Raw genomic sequence first — 17,473 nt, forward strand, 5'->3', positions numbered from 1 at the left:
TGTTCCAGCAGGAATCTGATCCAAAATGTGGAGATATTAAAAAAAATCGACAACCAGGATCCCATATTTCCCTGACGTTAGCATGTAGCTACATGTAGCAGTAGTGTGTGTACAGTAAACACTTGCAGCAGTGTGCCTGGAGCAAAAAAAAAAAAACATTATGTTTTTTACATTACTGTTCAAAAGTATTTTGAACAGTGTAAAACGTGAGATTTTTGCTGAAGTGAATTACTTTTACATTTGTTTAGCTCATTATTTGAAACTTTGGCCACATTTAAAATGAACCTCTGACATTATAAAATGATCTGTACGTACGTATAATAGGTCCCCTTTAATGTCTCTACTGACCAGCTATGGCTTCATATTCTCTCACAGGGCAATAACAAAACATTTCTCTGTTTTTCCTTGAGCAAAGTTACCAGCGTTTTTACAAATGTTTTATAAAAGAAACGGATCTCAGTAAAAGTGTTACGAAGGGCACAAAGTTGGTGATCAGATTAGCTCAAGGTTAACCCCGGTGCTCTGTTTGATGTTGAAATGTAGTTCTGATATGCACTGCTAGTTGAAACTCAGTATGGTGCAGATTCATGCATTTTATTTCATTTTCATTGTTTTATTCTCATTTTAATGTTTTTATTTTGCAGGCAAACATTCATTTCACCTCCACTCCTACTGCCAACGACCACACTTCATCATCAGTGAGTGTCTGTGGAGCTTTACAAACTCATGTCTGGTTTAATATTGAAGTCACTGGTCACTACTGTACATATTTTTTTTCCGAAATAAGACCACGAGAGAAGTGACTTCACCTCTCTATTGATCTTCAAAACACCAAAAATGAAAAGAAATGAAAAAATCTGAATAGTAAATTATGCTCTGATTCATGTCCACCATTATCTCCATTCATTTTGAGTTGTCATTCATCCTAAAGTTGGTGTCTGAATGAATTTTTTTTTCATTACTGTCTGCGAAACTACAACTAGAGATTAGGGCAATGTTTAAGAAAAAAGTTAGATAAAATAAAGTCATACTTTTGAGAATAAAGTTGTAATATCATGAGAATAAAGTCAGGATATTTTGAGAAAAAAAGCAGTCATATTATGAGATTAAACTTGTAATATTATGAGAATAAAGTTGTAATTTTACTAGAATAAAACAGTAATTTTGCGAGGAAAAAGTCATAATTTTACAAGAAACAGGGGGACAGGGGTTGCTGAGCAGGCTGCCTGCGCTCTCGTCTGTTTTATAATTTCCTGGCAATATGTTTATATCTGTAAAATAATATCCTCTTTCTCATAAAATTCTGACTTTATTCTCATAAGATTACGACTTTTTCCTCATAAAACTACAACTTTATTGTCGTAATATTACAAGTTTTTTCTCAAAATATTAAGACTTCATTCTCAAAGTCCCAAAAAAATATTTTTTCCTCAAAGTGGCCCTGGACCTCTGTCATAGCGATACAGATTGTGAGGCAAATTAGTGATTTTTTGACCGATAACTGTCATAAAGTATGATTTGTTTTCTCTCCAGACACGACCGGGTGCCATCCAGCCAGTCGGGCGTGTGCGGCAGAGTCCCTCCCCCGCCACTCCGGACAGCCACAGTCCTAACCCCTTCCAGCATGGCCCCTCCCCCTTCAACTCCCAGACCTCTGTAAGACCCCTCACCACCACATAGTGCTGTTTTCTGTCCGCGCTCAGCTCCGTGCCGCCGCCCCAAAACACACTGCGCCTCACAGCAGTGCAGCACAGATTTTGTTTCTAAGTAGGCTAGAACCAAAGAAAGGATTTTGTGTCTGAATGCAGAGGGGAGTCGAGTCTGCGCAGGTGCTGCAGACCTCCTGCGCCTGCAGACGCAGCGTCCAGCTCGACGCCGAGCTCATGAATCAGATCATTTCTCATTAGCTTTCTGAAATGTCGCACTTGTTTCTTCCTTTGTCGAGCAGCACAGTCAGTAAATGATTTCATCTCTTCACAAAGGTGCTCATACAGAAGCGTCTGTCACGGCTTTGAACTTTCTGAGCCCACCTGTGTGTCTCTCTCTGGCATACGCCCCTCCGCTTTCACACGAAACCAGCCGCCATGCTGTTCACCTGTTCTCCTCCACAGTCTTCTTCAACTTTGCTGGTTTTTTTCATAGTCTACCCTCTCCTCCATGTCTCTGTCTGTCCGTCCTTCCCTTCTTCCCCTCGGCTCCTTTACCATATACCCCACCCTCCATGCCCCCCGCCTCCAAACCTCCCCCTGCAGCCTCGCGCCCCCTCCCCCACCTCGCCCGACGAGTTCCCCATGAATGTCAAGCAGGCATACAAGGCGTTTGCCGCCGTGCCTCGCTCACTGGCAGTGCTGGAGCCGCCGCAGGTAGGCCGTGCTGCCCGGACTCCACCGGGTCACAACGACAAAAGCATGCTGTGCTGATTGGTTGGTCTCGCCCCCCTGCCCCCTCCTGACGGGAGCAGGCTGTCCTGTAAGGAGCCTGCGTCGTGTCGGGGGGCCTGTGACGTGCTGTGACGTGTGGAATGCGTTCATCGTTGGTTTTTGTACTCCCGTGAACATCATCTGTCATGCCGGTGTTAAGTCTTGATTTCATCCGTTCATCCATGTGTGGCTCGTGTACTAATATTCAGTCCCCCCTTTTTAAATGACTCTATCCCAGCTGCTAATCAGTCTGCCTGCTCCGTATCTCTGTCTTTGTCCTCAGTCTGAGTTTATTTTGTCTTACTAACATGCTGCTTTGTTCAGCAGGACCTGTACGGTGTGAGGAACAATTTCCACCCAAAGCAGCCTTCTCCAGAGGTGAGTATCTGCCCAAAAAATATCAAAAACACACAAGATGATATTGTCTTTATGATATTAGATACAAAAAAGTGGGGTTGTGTTATATTTAGACATTTGTTTGCACAACATCAAATATTGTTTTTAACCATATTGCATTATAGGCTGTGGTTTGCCTAAATGTTGCCCGGCGAATAAGGCTTTTCAGTTCCTATTGGAAGGTGTTTTAGAGCTAGTTTGACCAAATATTTTTTAAAGAAACCTGCGTGAACCTGCAGAAGTTTCCAGCTGCATGTGTAATGCATTTTGCTGCTACAGAGGAAATACTGTGTTTTATGGTTTTTTATAACATAATTTTTATTTCTGTTTACAATAACATTCACAATCGTGCCCACAGTTTTTTTTCTTTGCTAAGCAAAGCCAAACTAAAGACGATAAAAAGTAAAACTAATGTTAAACTAGTGAATACTGAATCTTCAGCAACAAGAACAAAATATGTATATATATATATATATATATATATATATATATATATATATATATATATATATATATATATATATATATATATATATATATATGTATATATATATATATATATACACACGTATTTTTATATACGTCTAGATGTGCTCACAGCTTTCAGTAGATCCGAGGAATCTTAAAGGATCTTAGTGTGACAGTCTGGTGACGACCTCTGTGGCTTTTTCAGCCTGAGTTGAACAACGAGGTGTTTGCTGATGACACAGACAGTCAGGAGGGAGCTGGTGGGGGTTTGAGCAGCAGGGTCTCCCCCCGGCCCCCCCTCTCACCTGACCGTCGGGAGTATATGAGCCTGGCAGCAGTGCCTCGCTTCTCCAGGCCGTCCTGGGACCTGCAGGTACCCACCGCCTCCGCCACCTCTGCAGCAGCCCGCTCTGCGTCTGGGCTGCGGCGCGCTTGGCTTGATCGGTGGCGGTGTCTCTGCTCCCGGATGCTGGGAGACAGCCGTGTTACTGTTAATAACTGGACTGTCAGTTAACTCATTTTGAATCAGCTAAATGGTGTTGGGATCTATTTTAATGGCTGATTTTGTTTCTTCCTTCTTGGTCTGTGATGCTCTTCTCTGGCATCTCTTGTCTGCTCTTTTGGCAAATGGCTCTGCAACAGAAATCTCCTTTTTTAAGCAAATATTAATCTTTATTTTGCTTTTTTGTCGTCTGTAAATCTTGCACGTGCTCTGACCGCGTCACTTACTTGTTGTAATCTTTATAATTTTGTATTCTGTCCTTGATTTTCCCGCAGAGTCCGTCTCCTGGAGGTAAGGACAGCCCAGAGCAGCGCTCCTTCAGGGACAGACAGAAGTATTTTGAGATTGACGTGAAGCAGCAGACACCAGAGAAACCCAAACCTCGGGTGTCTCTCGTTGGAGAAGATGACCTCAAGAAAATGAGGGAGGAAGAAGGTTTGTTGTCAGAATTTTATCTTTGAGAATCCCTCTCTAAAATTAAATGAAAACATCTGACTTGGCAAACCTGCCTTTATGACCCAGAAGAAGTGCTTAAATAAATATGATTCTGTAACATAATTTTGAGTACGTAATTTTTAAAATGATAGTTTTTCCCAACACATTTTTCCCCAGCTTTTTTAAAATAACTAATTTCTAATTTCTTCCAATTTGTTGAACATTTTTAACCAAGTTGCTAGTTGACTTTTGTTGCCGTGTATTCAAAAGAAATTGCACGAATTCCCGTAGGGTTCAAAGGTTTAAATACTTGTGAAAGATGTCTGAAAGCAGCACAACAAAAGTGACGTCACTCCAGGTTTCAAAGGGATAATATTTATTACCGTGTCTGCTTCTTCCAGAGAGAAAGTTTGAGCAGCGGGCGCGCGAGTATCTGCTGGATGAAGACGATGAAGATGAAGAGGAGGATCTGGCAAAGCAGGTGGCACAGATGAAGGCAACCGGCAAAGTGTTGCTGGACGGGGTGGAGTACAACGTGGAGCCAATAAACTCGCCATCACAGCACTGCGCCACGCCACCGAGCTACAACGTCACACCGCCGAGTTACTGTGGCAGCTCTGGGTAAGACTTTTTAGGGCCCGAACACTGAACGGTGCAAGGACCCTCTTGAAATGCAAGGAACTGGTATTATGATTTTTATCCCTATAAATTGCATTTTTGGATGGCTAAACATGCCCAAAAAATCATGAAATTTCCGACGTCCGACGTGGGCAAAAATGTCATGTTTTGGTGGTAACAGGCATGGCAGTATGGCTCCGCATCAACGAAATTTGGTACACTCATGAATCATGTCCAGATTAACAAAAAAGCCTCTTGGACCCATCCCCCAACCCAAAAGGAAGTTGACTACTTTGAAATTTGTGCTCTTATTTCTGGCCTCATACTTTTATGAACTTATCCTACAGGATTAATCCGAACAACTTTAAATTTGGTGTGTCCAATCTTAACCCCTTGGTGATGAAAAGTTATCAGCTCAAAAGTCTTTCACGTGTACAGCGTCATAAATAACAGGATATTGGTTATTGACAGTCTTCTGGTGATATTGGCATGGTTGTTGCAAAATGGGTCATTTTAAGCGAGTGGAAGTCAATATCTGCCTCCCTGCTTCAAAAAGTGGCTTAATGACATGATTTCTTGTTTTCATCTTGAGCAGATTCGGGACACTCTGTCAGACTCTTACGCCAAGTTTAATAAGATTTGGGGTCCTTTCATAGAACATATCAGGAGGGAGAGATCACAATTTGGGAACTGATTGTCCTGCTCAGTCGTACTGTACTGTTTGTACTGAACTTTGCTATCCTAGCTTGCACGGGGCCTACCTTGATCCCATGCACATCCATGTACATTTTATCTTCTTTTGTCTGAGTGCTGGCAGCCTATTTTTATTTTTTATTTTTTTTATGTTTGGTTGCTGCTCTGTTGTATTTACTTATTGTAAGTCTGTTTAATTGGAAATTTTATGAATATATATATATATATATATATATATATATATATATATTTTTTTTTTATTATTTTTTTTTTTAAATTTTAAAAAAAGGTCAGTGCAAAACTTTTACGGTTTTCCCATGGCGTGGTGTAAAATTTTGATATTTCACCATAAAACAATTGTTGCAACCCCCTGTGGTTTGGCTCAGTTAGTAAATCAACTTAAATGCAGGTATGAGCTAAATGGGATGTCGAAGAGCTGTAAAGCATCTCAAGGTTTAGCTCAGTAGCTCAGGTGTTTAGTGTGCCTGAGATTGCAGGTTCAAGTTTTGTCTAGGACAGGTGGCATTTGACTTTTATGGCATAAAGAAATAAGATATTGGCTGATATATTTGTCTGCTCTGCTGATATAAGTCATCAATGCAATACTTTTCAACAAACTCTTGAAACAGTTAAAAAACACACAATTGTCTCCTTGTCTCCTGAATTTTTATATACTGAATACTGAATTTTCCCTGCCAAGAACTTAGTTGATTATCAGCCTGACTCATATGTCAGTCAAGTTTTTAACAAACGTCATCGCCAATACTGAGATAAAGGGAACGTCGAAAAAGGCACAAAGAGTCTGGAGGTTTAGCTCAGTGGATAAATCAAGAGGTTAGTGTCCCTGAGGTCAGTGGTTCAAGTCTTACCTTGGACAAGTGATGTTTGACTTTTATGGCATAAATAAAATAAAATATTGTCTGTCTGCTCTACTGATAAAAGTCATAGATGACGTACCTTGCAACAAACACTTAAAACAGTTAAGAAACACACATTTTTTTGTTCATATACTGAATACTGAATTTGCCCTGCCAAGAACTTGGTAGATTATTGGCCTGACTCATATATCAGGCAAGATTTCAACAGGTGTTGCTGCTAATGATGAGTTAAAGGAAACGTCAAAACATCAAAACTATCAGGAGGTTTGGCTCAGTGGCTAAATCAGGTGGTTAATGACCCTGAGGTTGGTGGTTCAAGTCTTGGGCTGGGAGAGGTCAATTTTGACTGAGCTAAACCCAAAGCAAGCATAGTGCTAAAGGGAACGTCAAATACATGAAGTTGAGTTGAAAGACAAGAAGGACAGTGAAGAGGGAGTTGGGGGAAAGACAAGACGTTAGGTTAGGAGACAGGAAAGTCAGTCAAGTTACATGTAGTTGGGTTGTGAGACAGGAAGTTGAGGTGAGAAACAGGAAGTTGGGTTAAAAGACAGGAAAGTTAGTCAAGTTACAAAGACTTAAGTTGTGAAACAGGAAGTTGAGTTGACAGACAGGAAGCTGAGTGAAGGTACAAGATGGAGGTAGAAGATATCAGTATAAGAAGTTAAAATATGAATAAGAAAGGGTCAGAAAGTAAGGGACTGGAATAGGAAAGTCAGGAACATAGCATGTTTCAAAACCATATGACTCTGACATTAGCAGAGCTAATAGATATGTTACCCAATATTTTATTATATATATTATATTTTATTTATGCAATAAAATATCATTTGACTGTACAATCATACAGTTAGGACACTGATTGTGATATTGCAGGACAAATTAAGCACATAAAGTACAGTATTATATCGTTTTAGCTGAAAAATCAGGTGAAGTGGTCCAGAAACAGGTAAAACCAGTATCAGCAGTGACGTCTGTTGAAACTTGACTGATATATGAGTTAGGCCGATATTTCTTGATATCGACAGACGTCACTGCCGATACTGGTTTTACCTGTTTCTGGACCACTTCACCTGATTTTTTAATTTTATTCTATTATATTATTATTATATTAATAAATATTTATATATTTATTCATTTATGCCATATAATATGTTTCAGGGACCACTTCACCTGCTTTTATAAATTTTATTATATTATATTATTATTATATTAATAAATATTCATATATTTATTAATAATGCCATAAAATCATTTGGCTGTACAGTCATACAGTTTAGACACTAATTATGATATTGCAGAACAAATTAAGTACATAAAGTACAGTAATATATCATTTTAGCTGAAAAATCAGGTGAAGTGGTCCAGAAACAGGTAAAACCAGTATCGGCAGTGGCGTCTGTCAAAACTTGACTGATATATGAATTAGGCCGATATTTCTTGATATCGACAGACGCCACTGCCGATACTGGTTTTACCTGTTTCTGGACCACTTCACCTGATTTTTAAATTTTATTCTATTATATTATTATTATATTAATAAATATTTATATATTTATTCATTTATGCCATATAATATGTTTCAGGGACCACTTCACCTGCTTTTATAAATTGTATTATATTATATTATTATTATATTAATAAATATTCATATATTTATTAATAATGCCATAAAAATCATTTGGCTGTACAGTCATACAGTTTAGACACTAATTATGATATTGCAGAGCAAATTAAGTACATAAAGTACAGTAATATATCGTTTTAGCTGAAAAATCAGGTGAAGTGGTCCAGAAACAGGTAAAACCAGTATCGGCAGTGACGTCTGTCGAAACTTGACTGATATATGAATTAGGCCGATATTTCTTGATATCGACAGACGTCACTGCCGATACTGGTTTTACCTGTTTCTGGACCACTTCACCTCATTTTTCAGCTAAAACGATATAATACTGTACTTTATGGGCTTAATTTGTCCTGCAATATCACAATCAGTGTCCTAACTGTATGATTGTACAGTCAAATGATATTTTATTGCATAAATAAAATATAATATATATAATAAAATATCAGGTAACATATCCATAAGCTCTGCTGATGTCAAAGTCATATAGTTTTGAAACATGCTATGTTCCTGACTTTCCTATTCCAGTCTCTTACTTTCTGATCCTTTCTTATTCATATTTTAACTTCTTATACTGATATCTTCTACCTCCATCTTGCACCTTCACTCAGCTTCCTGTCTGTCAACTCAACTTCCTATTTCGCAACTTAACTCTTTGTAACTTGACTAATTTTCCTGTCTTTTAACCCAACTTCCTGTTTCTCACCTCAACTTCCTGTCTCACATCCCAACTGCATGTAACTTGACTGACTTTCCTGTCTCTTAACCTAACGTCTTGTCTTTCCCCCAACTCCCTCCTCACTGTCCTTCTCGTCTTTCAACTGTTTGAAGTTCCCTTTAGCTCTATGCTTGCTTTGGGTTTAGCTCAGTCAAAATTGACCTCTCCCAGTCCAAGACTTGATCCACCAACCTCAGGGTCATTAACCACCTGATTTAGCCACTGAGCTAAACCTCCTGACAGTTTTAGATGTTTCGACGTTCCCTTTAACTCATCATTAGCAGCAATACCTGTTGAAATCTTGCCTGATATATGAGTCAGGCCAATAATCTACCAAGTTCTTGGCAGGGCAAATTCAGTATTCAGTATATGAACATTAAGGAGACAAATGCGTGTTTCTTAACTGTTTTAAAGGTTGCAAGGTACGTCATTGATGACTTATATCAGTAGAGCAGACAGACAATATTTTATTTTATTTATGCCATAAAAGTCAAACATCACCTGTCCCAGGTAAGACTTGAACCACCAACTTCAGGAACACTGACCTCCTGATTTACCCACTGAGCTAAAGCGCCAGACTCTTTGTGCCCCCCAGAGCTACACTACAGTTCTTTATATCATTTCAAACGTGTCCTTTAGCTTTGGTTTTTACAATACTTGTAAAATTCACTTGTCATAGGTAGGATTTGAACTCATGATCATCTGACCTGCAGGCAAGTGCTCTAACCAACTGAGCTAAACCTTCAGACATCTATATTGAACTTTAAGTTGCAGTTGACACTCTTCTGTGGGAAGCAGCTTATAAAACCTACCTGATTTAGATAATTTTGGTTCAAACTCAACATTTCAAATAGGTTTTTTTTGTTTTAAAGTGTTAATGGACACTCAAAATAAAAAACACATGAAATGCTCCAGTGTTTTCTTCAGCTAACTATTTTCATTCTTTGTGTCTGTTTGTGTGTTTGTGTGCGTGTCCGTGTGTGTGTGTGTGTGTGTGTGTGTGTGTGTGTGTGTGTTTGTGTGCGTGTCCGTGTGTGTGTGTGCGTGTAGGCCTTCGTCTGTCGATGGTAAGGGAGAGTCTCAGAGGAATTCACTGGAGGACAGCTTCAGGCTGGAGCAGAGGCCCAACTCCATGACGGGGTAACCACGCTGCACACGACCTCTTAAAGAATCTCTGCTGTTGTTTCTGTTTCTTGTTTCTCTGTTTCTTCCTCCTGTCAACATCATTGCCGCTTGTGTGTCCCGTCAGTCTGATCCCCGTGTACCCCGGGGAGTCGGCGGCTCCCATCCGCACAGCCAAAGCAGAGCGCCGACATCAAGAGAGGCTCCGTATGCAGAGCCCTGAGCTGGCTGTGGCCCCCGACAAGGACCTGTCCCCCGCTGAGAAACGAGCTCTGGAGGCTGAGAAGAGAGCAATGTGGAGAGCAGCACGGTAAATACAACACAACATGTTTGAAACAACAACCCCACCACAATTTAAATTTAAAATCTAAAAAACACTTCCCTCAGTGGCAGAATGTAAAAAAAACTTCAGAATAACTAGAGATCCTTTTCAAACAAAATGTAATGAACTAGAGTAACTTCTGGCTGAGGCACTGGGGCAAACAGGGACATTGTCCTCACAGCGTCTCCTGCAGCAGCTCACGGTAACCCACTTTGCAACTTTGATCTAATATTAAACATTTTCAGCAGTGGGTTTACACTTGCATCTTTTGCCTTGCATTAATTTGGAAAAAGTGGAGAAGTTTGTTTTGTTGGAGTGTACATGTTAGAGAAAGCTTGAGCAGGTTAGTGGAAGCGTGTGGGTGTAGGCAGACAAACACCAAGCACAAACTCCAAAGATGATGCGGATTAAAAAAACAACAACAAAAAATAAAAATACGATCATGTTTTTTTCATGATTGGTTCCTTGTATTGTTGAACAAAATACCAAACACGCAAAATGTTTTTTGTTGTTTTGAAGCTCACATTTCATGCTGTGTAAATAAGAGATCGATGGTGACACTTCTGTCAGATAAACAGTTTGTCGCTCTGGTCAATAACAAGGTTCACTTTTCCTATTTGCAGACAACAACAAATAAAAGTTCACAGTTCATTCTGTGTGTGTGTGTGTGCGCGCGCGCGCGTGTGCGTGTCTGTCTGTGCGTGTCTCTCTGTCTGTCTGTCTGTGTCTGTGTGTGTGTGTGTGTGTGTGTGTGTGTGCGCGTGTCTGTCTGTGCGTGTCTCTCTGTCTGTCTGTCTGTGTCTGTGTGTGTGTGTGTGTGTGTGGTTAGTCAGCCTCCTCTTAAACTGTTTTCATTAGGGGTCGACCGATATTGGATTTTCAGAGCCAATACCGATAATTAGTATTTAATGAGACCGATAACCAATATTTGGAACCGTTATGGATTTACAAAAAAAAAGAAAATCTTTCCATCAATATTTAGAATTTGAAATTGTTTGAATGACTTTAGCAAATATTTTATCAAAACTGAAACATTCAACATCATATACAGACTTTTTTTATAAAATCAAGTTAAAATCAAATAAAAAAATGAATAAATAAAAATAGCTCCCCGTTTTACAAAGTAAAAGTTTCTCCCATACTGACACTTCCTTTGCACTTTTTACTTAATGAATCTTATCAGCAATCATTAGAACAAAACGCTGATACAGATGATCAGAAAAATGCCAAATATCGGCCCTGATGACCGTCAGGCCGATAATCTGTCGACTGCCAGTTTTCATGTCTAAAAATGGGATCTTTTCTAAATGTGTCGGTGTTTTACCTTCCATTCTTTGGTTTTCTTCTCTTTTCCTGTCTCTGTGTCTTTCCTTCCTTCCTCATCTTCCTCCTTCATCCTGGTGCACTCCTGGTCCTGTCCCCTCCTCCTGTCTGTCCCCTCCCCTTGGCCCCGCGGGGCCCAGGCCCTGTGGCCTAGAGGAGGATGTTAGGCAGTATGAGCAGGACCTGGCTAAGAGGCTCTACCAGGCCAGAGTGAGGGCGTCTCAGGGCACGGCCGAGGCCCCCCAGCCCCCCACCTCCTCCTCTACCTCCTCCTCTGCAGCCTCCCAGCTCAGGTCTGCTCCGCGGCCCCAGCCACCAGGGCCAGACGCACGGCATCGTGGGGGTGTGCTGGGGTGCTTTGGCGTTGGGGTATTTTGCTAGAGGCCGAGTTCGGAAAGGTCCAAGCAAGCGCTCGCAGCAACACTGCGCCAGTGCTTCCACTGCCTTTCTCGTGCTGTTTGCTTCTGCACGTCTCCGCTGTCTCATCTGTAGCTTCCTCTGGTCCCCTCTCTCCGTCCTCTGTGATGTCTCCTTCTCTCTGCAGCACTCTTTTCATTTGCGCCTTGCAGTTCTCTTGATTTTCATACTTTTCTTTGTACTAACACACATCCCACAGTTTGCAAGCTACTTGTGAGTTGAGGGTCAGCCTACTAGCAGTAGGTCGTCCTTTTCCTGGAATGCCTCCTTTTTTTACCGTGCAGATAAATTCAACCGGTTGTTTGTCACAGCAAACCAGGACAAGGAGCACCCAATTATCAGTAGTGATCGGCACCACACCCACCTGTAGCGGTGTGTGCCTCCATCAGTTCTCTGTATTTGTTTCCTTATTTTCTGTCATTTATCTGACGGTGGTTGTTCCTCTCGTAGAATGAAGTCTCTGGAGCAGGACGCGCTGAAAGCACAGATGGTCATCGCCAAGTCTCGGGACGGGAAGAAACGCGGCACACTCGACCAGCTGACGGAGTCGCCCTCGCCTGCTCCCACACCGTCTCCCACACCTATGGAAGGTAGGAAGCTGCTGTCATTGGTCTGTTTACATGAAATGCATCTTTTAAGTCTGAACTTTGAGGATGAAGTGTTGCCATCACCAAATTCTGAATTTTTAATTTGTTAATTTAATAATTTCCTGCTAAGGGCTCAGCCATCCAGTGTCCACTGGCTGTTCCCAGAGCTCAGAGGAACAGTTAAAAATAATATAATAATAGCTTAATTTATATAGCACCATTACAAAGTGCTTTTGCAAACACAGCAAAGCAGAAACGGGTTGAATAGATGATGAAACAGCAACAGAAAGCCAAACAGTCGTACTGAACACACGTGAGAAGAAAGTAGGCTGGGGTTAGATAAATAAGATGCACAGTGATACAAAGAAATAGATGAAAAACAGAAACAATCAAAGCAATAAAACCACAAATAAAAGGAAATAAAATAGATAGAACTTAAATTAAAAGGTATAATAAATAAAAAGACATAAAATAAATATTTGACTTTGGAGTCCAAGTCAGTTATCAAATTTTATTGAGATTTTCAAGTAATTTTTATGTGCTGCTTTTCTTACCTGATGTTTTGCATTTTTGTCATTTCTGTTACCCTCCTACTTAAGATTTTTATTTTTTTTTATTATATAGCAACTTTTGAAAAGAACATTTCCCTATTTACTTACAAGGAAACTGAATCCAAACCTAAATGTTTTACCTCTACTTCTCTTTGTCTCTCTGTTTCAATGACATGTCCCGTTTCTCTCCGACAGAGCTCAGTCCTCGAGGAGTAACGTCTCCGGGCCGGCTGGTAAGCACTAAACCTTTGTCCTTTATTTCCACGTCGTTGTTGGCCTGATGTTTTTCCTCTGGCCTTTGTGTCAGTGTGACTGTATCCTTTGAACGGACTCGGAGAGCCTGAATCATCAAATATTTGAACAAAGCTGTAACACTGACTGCAGTTTAATTTAAGGGGCTTTGTTTGAAAAATGCAACAAATAAGACTGTTGGTGTACGAGCTGGAAAAGGGGAAACGGGTCGATTTGCTTCAGATCACAGTTTCATTAATCCATCATTTTGCTCGTCGTCACTCCAGCCGCTCAGAGCTGAGGACACACGCAGCTGTCCATCATACGCCACAGCTGGCTGTTTGAATCACCCATCAGCCTCTCTGCCTCCCACCTCTCCTTTTTCCGCATCTCTTTCTCCTTTTCTCCTCCTCTCCTGTGACATTTCTCCATCCTCTTCTCCTCCTCTTTATACGTTGTCCCTCCCTCCTCCTGTCCTTGTTTTCCTCTCTTCCCTCGACCTCTGCTCATTCCTGTTTGCTGTCCTTCTAGTCCCTGTCGTCAAAGAAGTTTGACTACCGACAGTTTGCTGCCATTCCTTCTTCCAAACCCGTATACGACATCCAGGTATTGGCTGCATGCTGAGCTCCCGGGGCCCTCGGCCTCCTCCCTCCCTCCCCCCTGGCTTTCCCTGCTGCCTCCCCCCTCTAGTTTCTCTCCTAATCAAGAGGCATCAGTGCGACTGAAGTCTAGGGTTTGGCTCCGTGATTGATCGTACTTCCTGCTCTGCACTAAAGTGATTGGCTCACTAACTCTCACTTGAGACTCACTCGACACAAATGACACCAAACGTGCCTCACGTCTCCCTCCTGGTCTCCCACACAGCACTCACAAATGTACAGGGTTCCCACACATTTTCATGGATAAAATTCAAAACTTTTTCATGACTTTACAAGGACCCAAAATTATTATTTCTTTCTTGCCCAGCTTTTCTTAAAGATATCGGACTCAAACTGTACACATAATGTGTTCAAGGACCGTCAGAAATTTGAAAATGCAATGATAATTTCTGTTTTTACAGTTTCTTGCTGTGATAAATTGTGTTATTTTGGTGATTTTTATGGAAAACATGCCTTTCAAAAATGTAACATTTTTTAAAAAAAATTTCTTAAATAAAAATCACCCAGAAAATTTGGCAAGAGAATTTAAAGGAAATATGCCTTCCAAACCTCATTTTCTTAAAAAATAAATATTTTTTAGCTAAACTAAATTTTAGTTTTGCCCAAAAATGCCATAACGTTTTCTGTTTTTGATTTAAAAAATCGCCCAACTGAAAAAAAAAAGGATAATAATAGCCGGAATTAAAAAAAAAAAAAAATCTTCCAAAGCCACAGGGCCATAATTCTTTGAAAAATAAATTCACTATTATGTAATATTAACAGAATTTAATTTATTATACACAACATAATTTTTTTTCCTGAACTTTCAATGATTTTTACTAGTTCCACAACTTTTCCAGTTTGGGAAAATGTGATGGTGACTTTTCTAGGTTTTCCATGAACGTGGGAACCCTGAATGTAAGAGCATCTACAGCAGTAACCCTTCACACCCATCTGTCTCTCAGCTAACTAATAATCACAGACAATAACAATCACCAGCTGCAGAGACGAGTTTTTTGATCCCACTAACCACAGTTGGTTCCGGGGAAAACGGCCACAAACTCTGCATCTCATCCACTCTCACATTCACGTCCATCAGCTGTCTTGTTCCACGCATGAGTCACACATCAGGCAGAGGAATAACATCCTCCATCATGCTTCTGAAACACGGTGTCCTCCCGCGCTCTCAGGAGGCAGAAGTTGTGTAGATTTGTGTGAAACAGTCGATTCTTCTCTGTGTTGAGGAGGAGTTTGGAGGGGAAGCAGGGAATCCCGAAATGGAGTGAGCTTGTCTCGACGTGGTCTTTTAATTGTTTTTTGGGGTCACGTTTCTGTGGTCGTATGTGTCAGATCGTGTGTGATTTGGTTGTTGCACAGTGACTTCTGTTTGTTCATATTCTCCCTTCGACGAAATTTTAATTGACTGTATGCAAGTGTTTGCATAATGTTTCCTGCATAATAACTGACAGAAGAAGAGTTGGGACCACTGCGATCTGCAAGGCGAGCGTCACATGACAGCGAGGCCTGCAAATAATGATTATTTTCATTGTTGAGTAATCTGTTAATTATTTTTCTCTCTTTAGTTGATTCATTGAACCGTCTATAAATGTCCTAAACCTAAAAATATTCAGTTTACTGTCATAGAGGAGTAAAAGAAAATATTCACATTCACAGGACAGAATCAGGGCATTGTTACTTTTTTTTCTTAAAAAATTACTCATTACTTAATTACTGTTAAATCAGTTAAATTATAAATTGCCAATTAACTAAAAGTGGACAGTTAATGAATGAATCGTTAGCTCTAATGACAGCAGAACCTATGGCTGTAATCCAAACCTGTTTACAAATGTTAAAACAAATATTATGTGAGAGATCCTAACTAAAGACTTGAAGTAGTAAATCAAATATCATTATTTTTGGCCGAATACTTCAATATTGGTATTGAGACAATATTGTAGTGTTAACTATTGATGCACAATGAGATTTTTGAGGAGTAAAGCATAGGTATAGATGCATGTGTCCCTCTCCCCTAAAATAAATAAAACAATAAAAACTAGCTAAGGACTTTTTTTCAGTCTAAATTAAAGACATTTCCACCATAAAATGTTGCAAAAAGTAATGTGTTTGATGCTCTTAATTTCCTGATATATATAGTTGACATACTTTATCTCAAAATCTAAAACATAACAAAATAAAAGTATTATTGTTGAGGATATCTTAATTGGAGAAATATGGGATAAGAATGACACAGTTGTAGTGATGATGATCCTCAGCTTGCAGGTCGCAGTGGTCCTTTGAGTGTAGAATAAAAGCTTCTCAACACTGATAACGAGAAAACGCGATCACTGTTGGTTCGTAGTCACAGAGACGTTCACATGCTGCTTGGTTTTCTGTCGGTGACTCTTGTTGGTGCTGCACTGTTTGCTCTGTCGGCTGTCTCTTTGTGGATGTGCCTACACTACACAACAAACCCCGGAACTGATGACCTAACTTAACCTCCCTTTCCTTTAACATGCCGACCTTCTCCTGGGGGGAGTAGTCGAGTAGACGTACTCTGGCTTTTGTGGCTCTGACAGATTGGGAGCTTCAGCGCTGTCTGCTAAAGCGGCAGTGAGCGGCTGGCGCGTCCTCTGGCTGCCCGCTCACATGGTGATGGCTTCCCCCGGGTTACAGGTTACTAACACACACCCGCCGCTCAGGTATTCACTCTGTCTTCTTCTCTTCCAGTCCCCTGAGACAGCGGATGACCTGCAGTTCATCGACGACGGCTCCAGCAACCCGGGTAAGTGCTGAAGACATTCAGAATTTCACACCGTACTAAAACAGGCTTTTTGAAAGGGAGAGCTGAGAAAGCAGCATTTATTACCTTCATTTCTTCTATCCCCTTTGATTCAGGTGACTACCTGGGATAAGCAGCTCCTATTGGTAGGATCCTGTGTGCATGTGTTTTTAGGTCTGCGTGCGATTGTGCGCCTGAGTATTTATGGAAAGTGTGTGTGCTGGTTTGTGCATTTCTTCTCTAACCTGCTAGTTGTGTGGCATAACAGTAGGCTCAGGTATTCAGACAGGTGTGTTTACCTGGGCGTGCTTTGCCTGCTGCGGCCCAACACGTGAAGCAGCACCTGATGTTGAGACCAAAGTGTTAAAGTATTTGTGTCTAAACTAATGATCTCACACTAACCACGATCCAGATGTGCATGAATGTGTTAAAAGTGTTGAAGTAGTGATTACAGGGAGCTCTAAGTGATTCTATAATCATGGTGCTCAGTATGTTTACTTGTAAACTGGGTTAAACAGGTAATACTATCACACTTTTTAGGCCATTTTTATCATTTATTGACATACTACAACTTGTCGACTTTTTTATGCAACTGTACTATGATACGTACTGTACTATGACTTTTTTTTATACGTTGCAACATTTTTTTGACACACTGTACCAGTTTTTTTGACATTTATTTTATACAATTATTTTAACATACTATATTATGATGATTTTTTCGACATACTGTACTGACATTTTTTGCAAACTA

General features: G+C 40.5%; 1 protein-coding gene across 11 annotated transcripts in view; it reads left to right on the forward strand.

The window, feature by feature from the left end:
- The window catches only part of scrib (scribble planar cell polarity protein), a 100,136-nt gene that overhangs the window by 79,967 nt on the left and 2,696 nt on the right, over window positions 1-17,473 (forward strand). For 2 of the 11 annotated variants that reach the window (XM_088072051.1, XM_088072053.1), the window contains 14 exons: window positions 645-698; window positions 1,534-1,656; window positions 2,253-2,363; window positions 2,748-2,798; window positions 3,490-3,657; window positions 4,062-4,221; window positions 4,623-4,842; window positions 9,800-9,889; window positions 9,999-10,181; window positions 11,657-11,809; window positions 12,384-12,523; window positions 13,267-13,304; window positions 13,834-13,908; window positions 16,668-16,722. In XM_088072051.1, the coding sequence (XP_087928177.1) occupies window positions 645-698; window positions 1,534-1,656; window positions 2,253-2,363; window positions 2,748-2,798; window positions 3,490-3,657; window positions 4,062-4,221; window positions 4,623-4,842; window positions 9,800-9,889; window positions 9,999-10,181; window positions 11,657-11,809; window positions 12,384-12,523; window positions 13,267-13,304; window positions 13,834-13,908; window positions 16,668-16,722 (1,621 nt within the window). Of the gene's footprint in view, window positions 1-644; window positions 699-1,533; window positions 1,657-2,252; window positions 2,364-2,744; window positions 2,799-3,489; window positions 3,658-4,061; window positions 4,222-4,622; window positions 4,843-9,799; window positions 9,890-9,998; window positions 10,182-11,656; window positions 11,810-12,383; window positions 12,524-13,266; window positions 13,305-13,833; window positions 13,909-16,667; window positions 16,723-17,473 lie in introns of all 11 variants that reach the window. The other 9 variants (XM_088072043.1, XM_088072048.1, XM_088072049.1 and 6 more) reach the window with 7 other exon arrangements.

This window comes from Plectropomus leopardus, chromosome 21, assembly GCF_026936395.1.
Source record: "Plectropomus leopardus strain MGB_pleo_1.0 chromosome 21, ASM2693639v1, whole genome shotgun sequence".
Lineage (NCBI taxonomy): Eukaryota > Metazoa > Chordata > Actinopteri > Perciformes > Serranidae > Plectropomus > Plectropomus leopardus.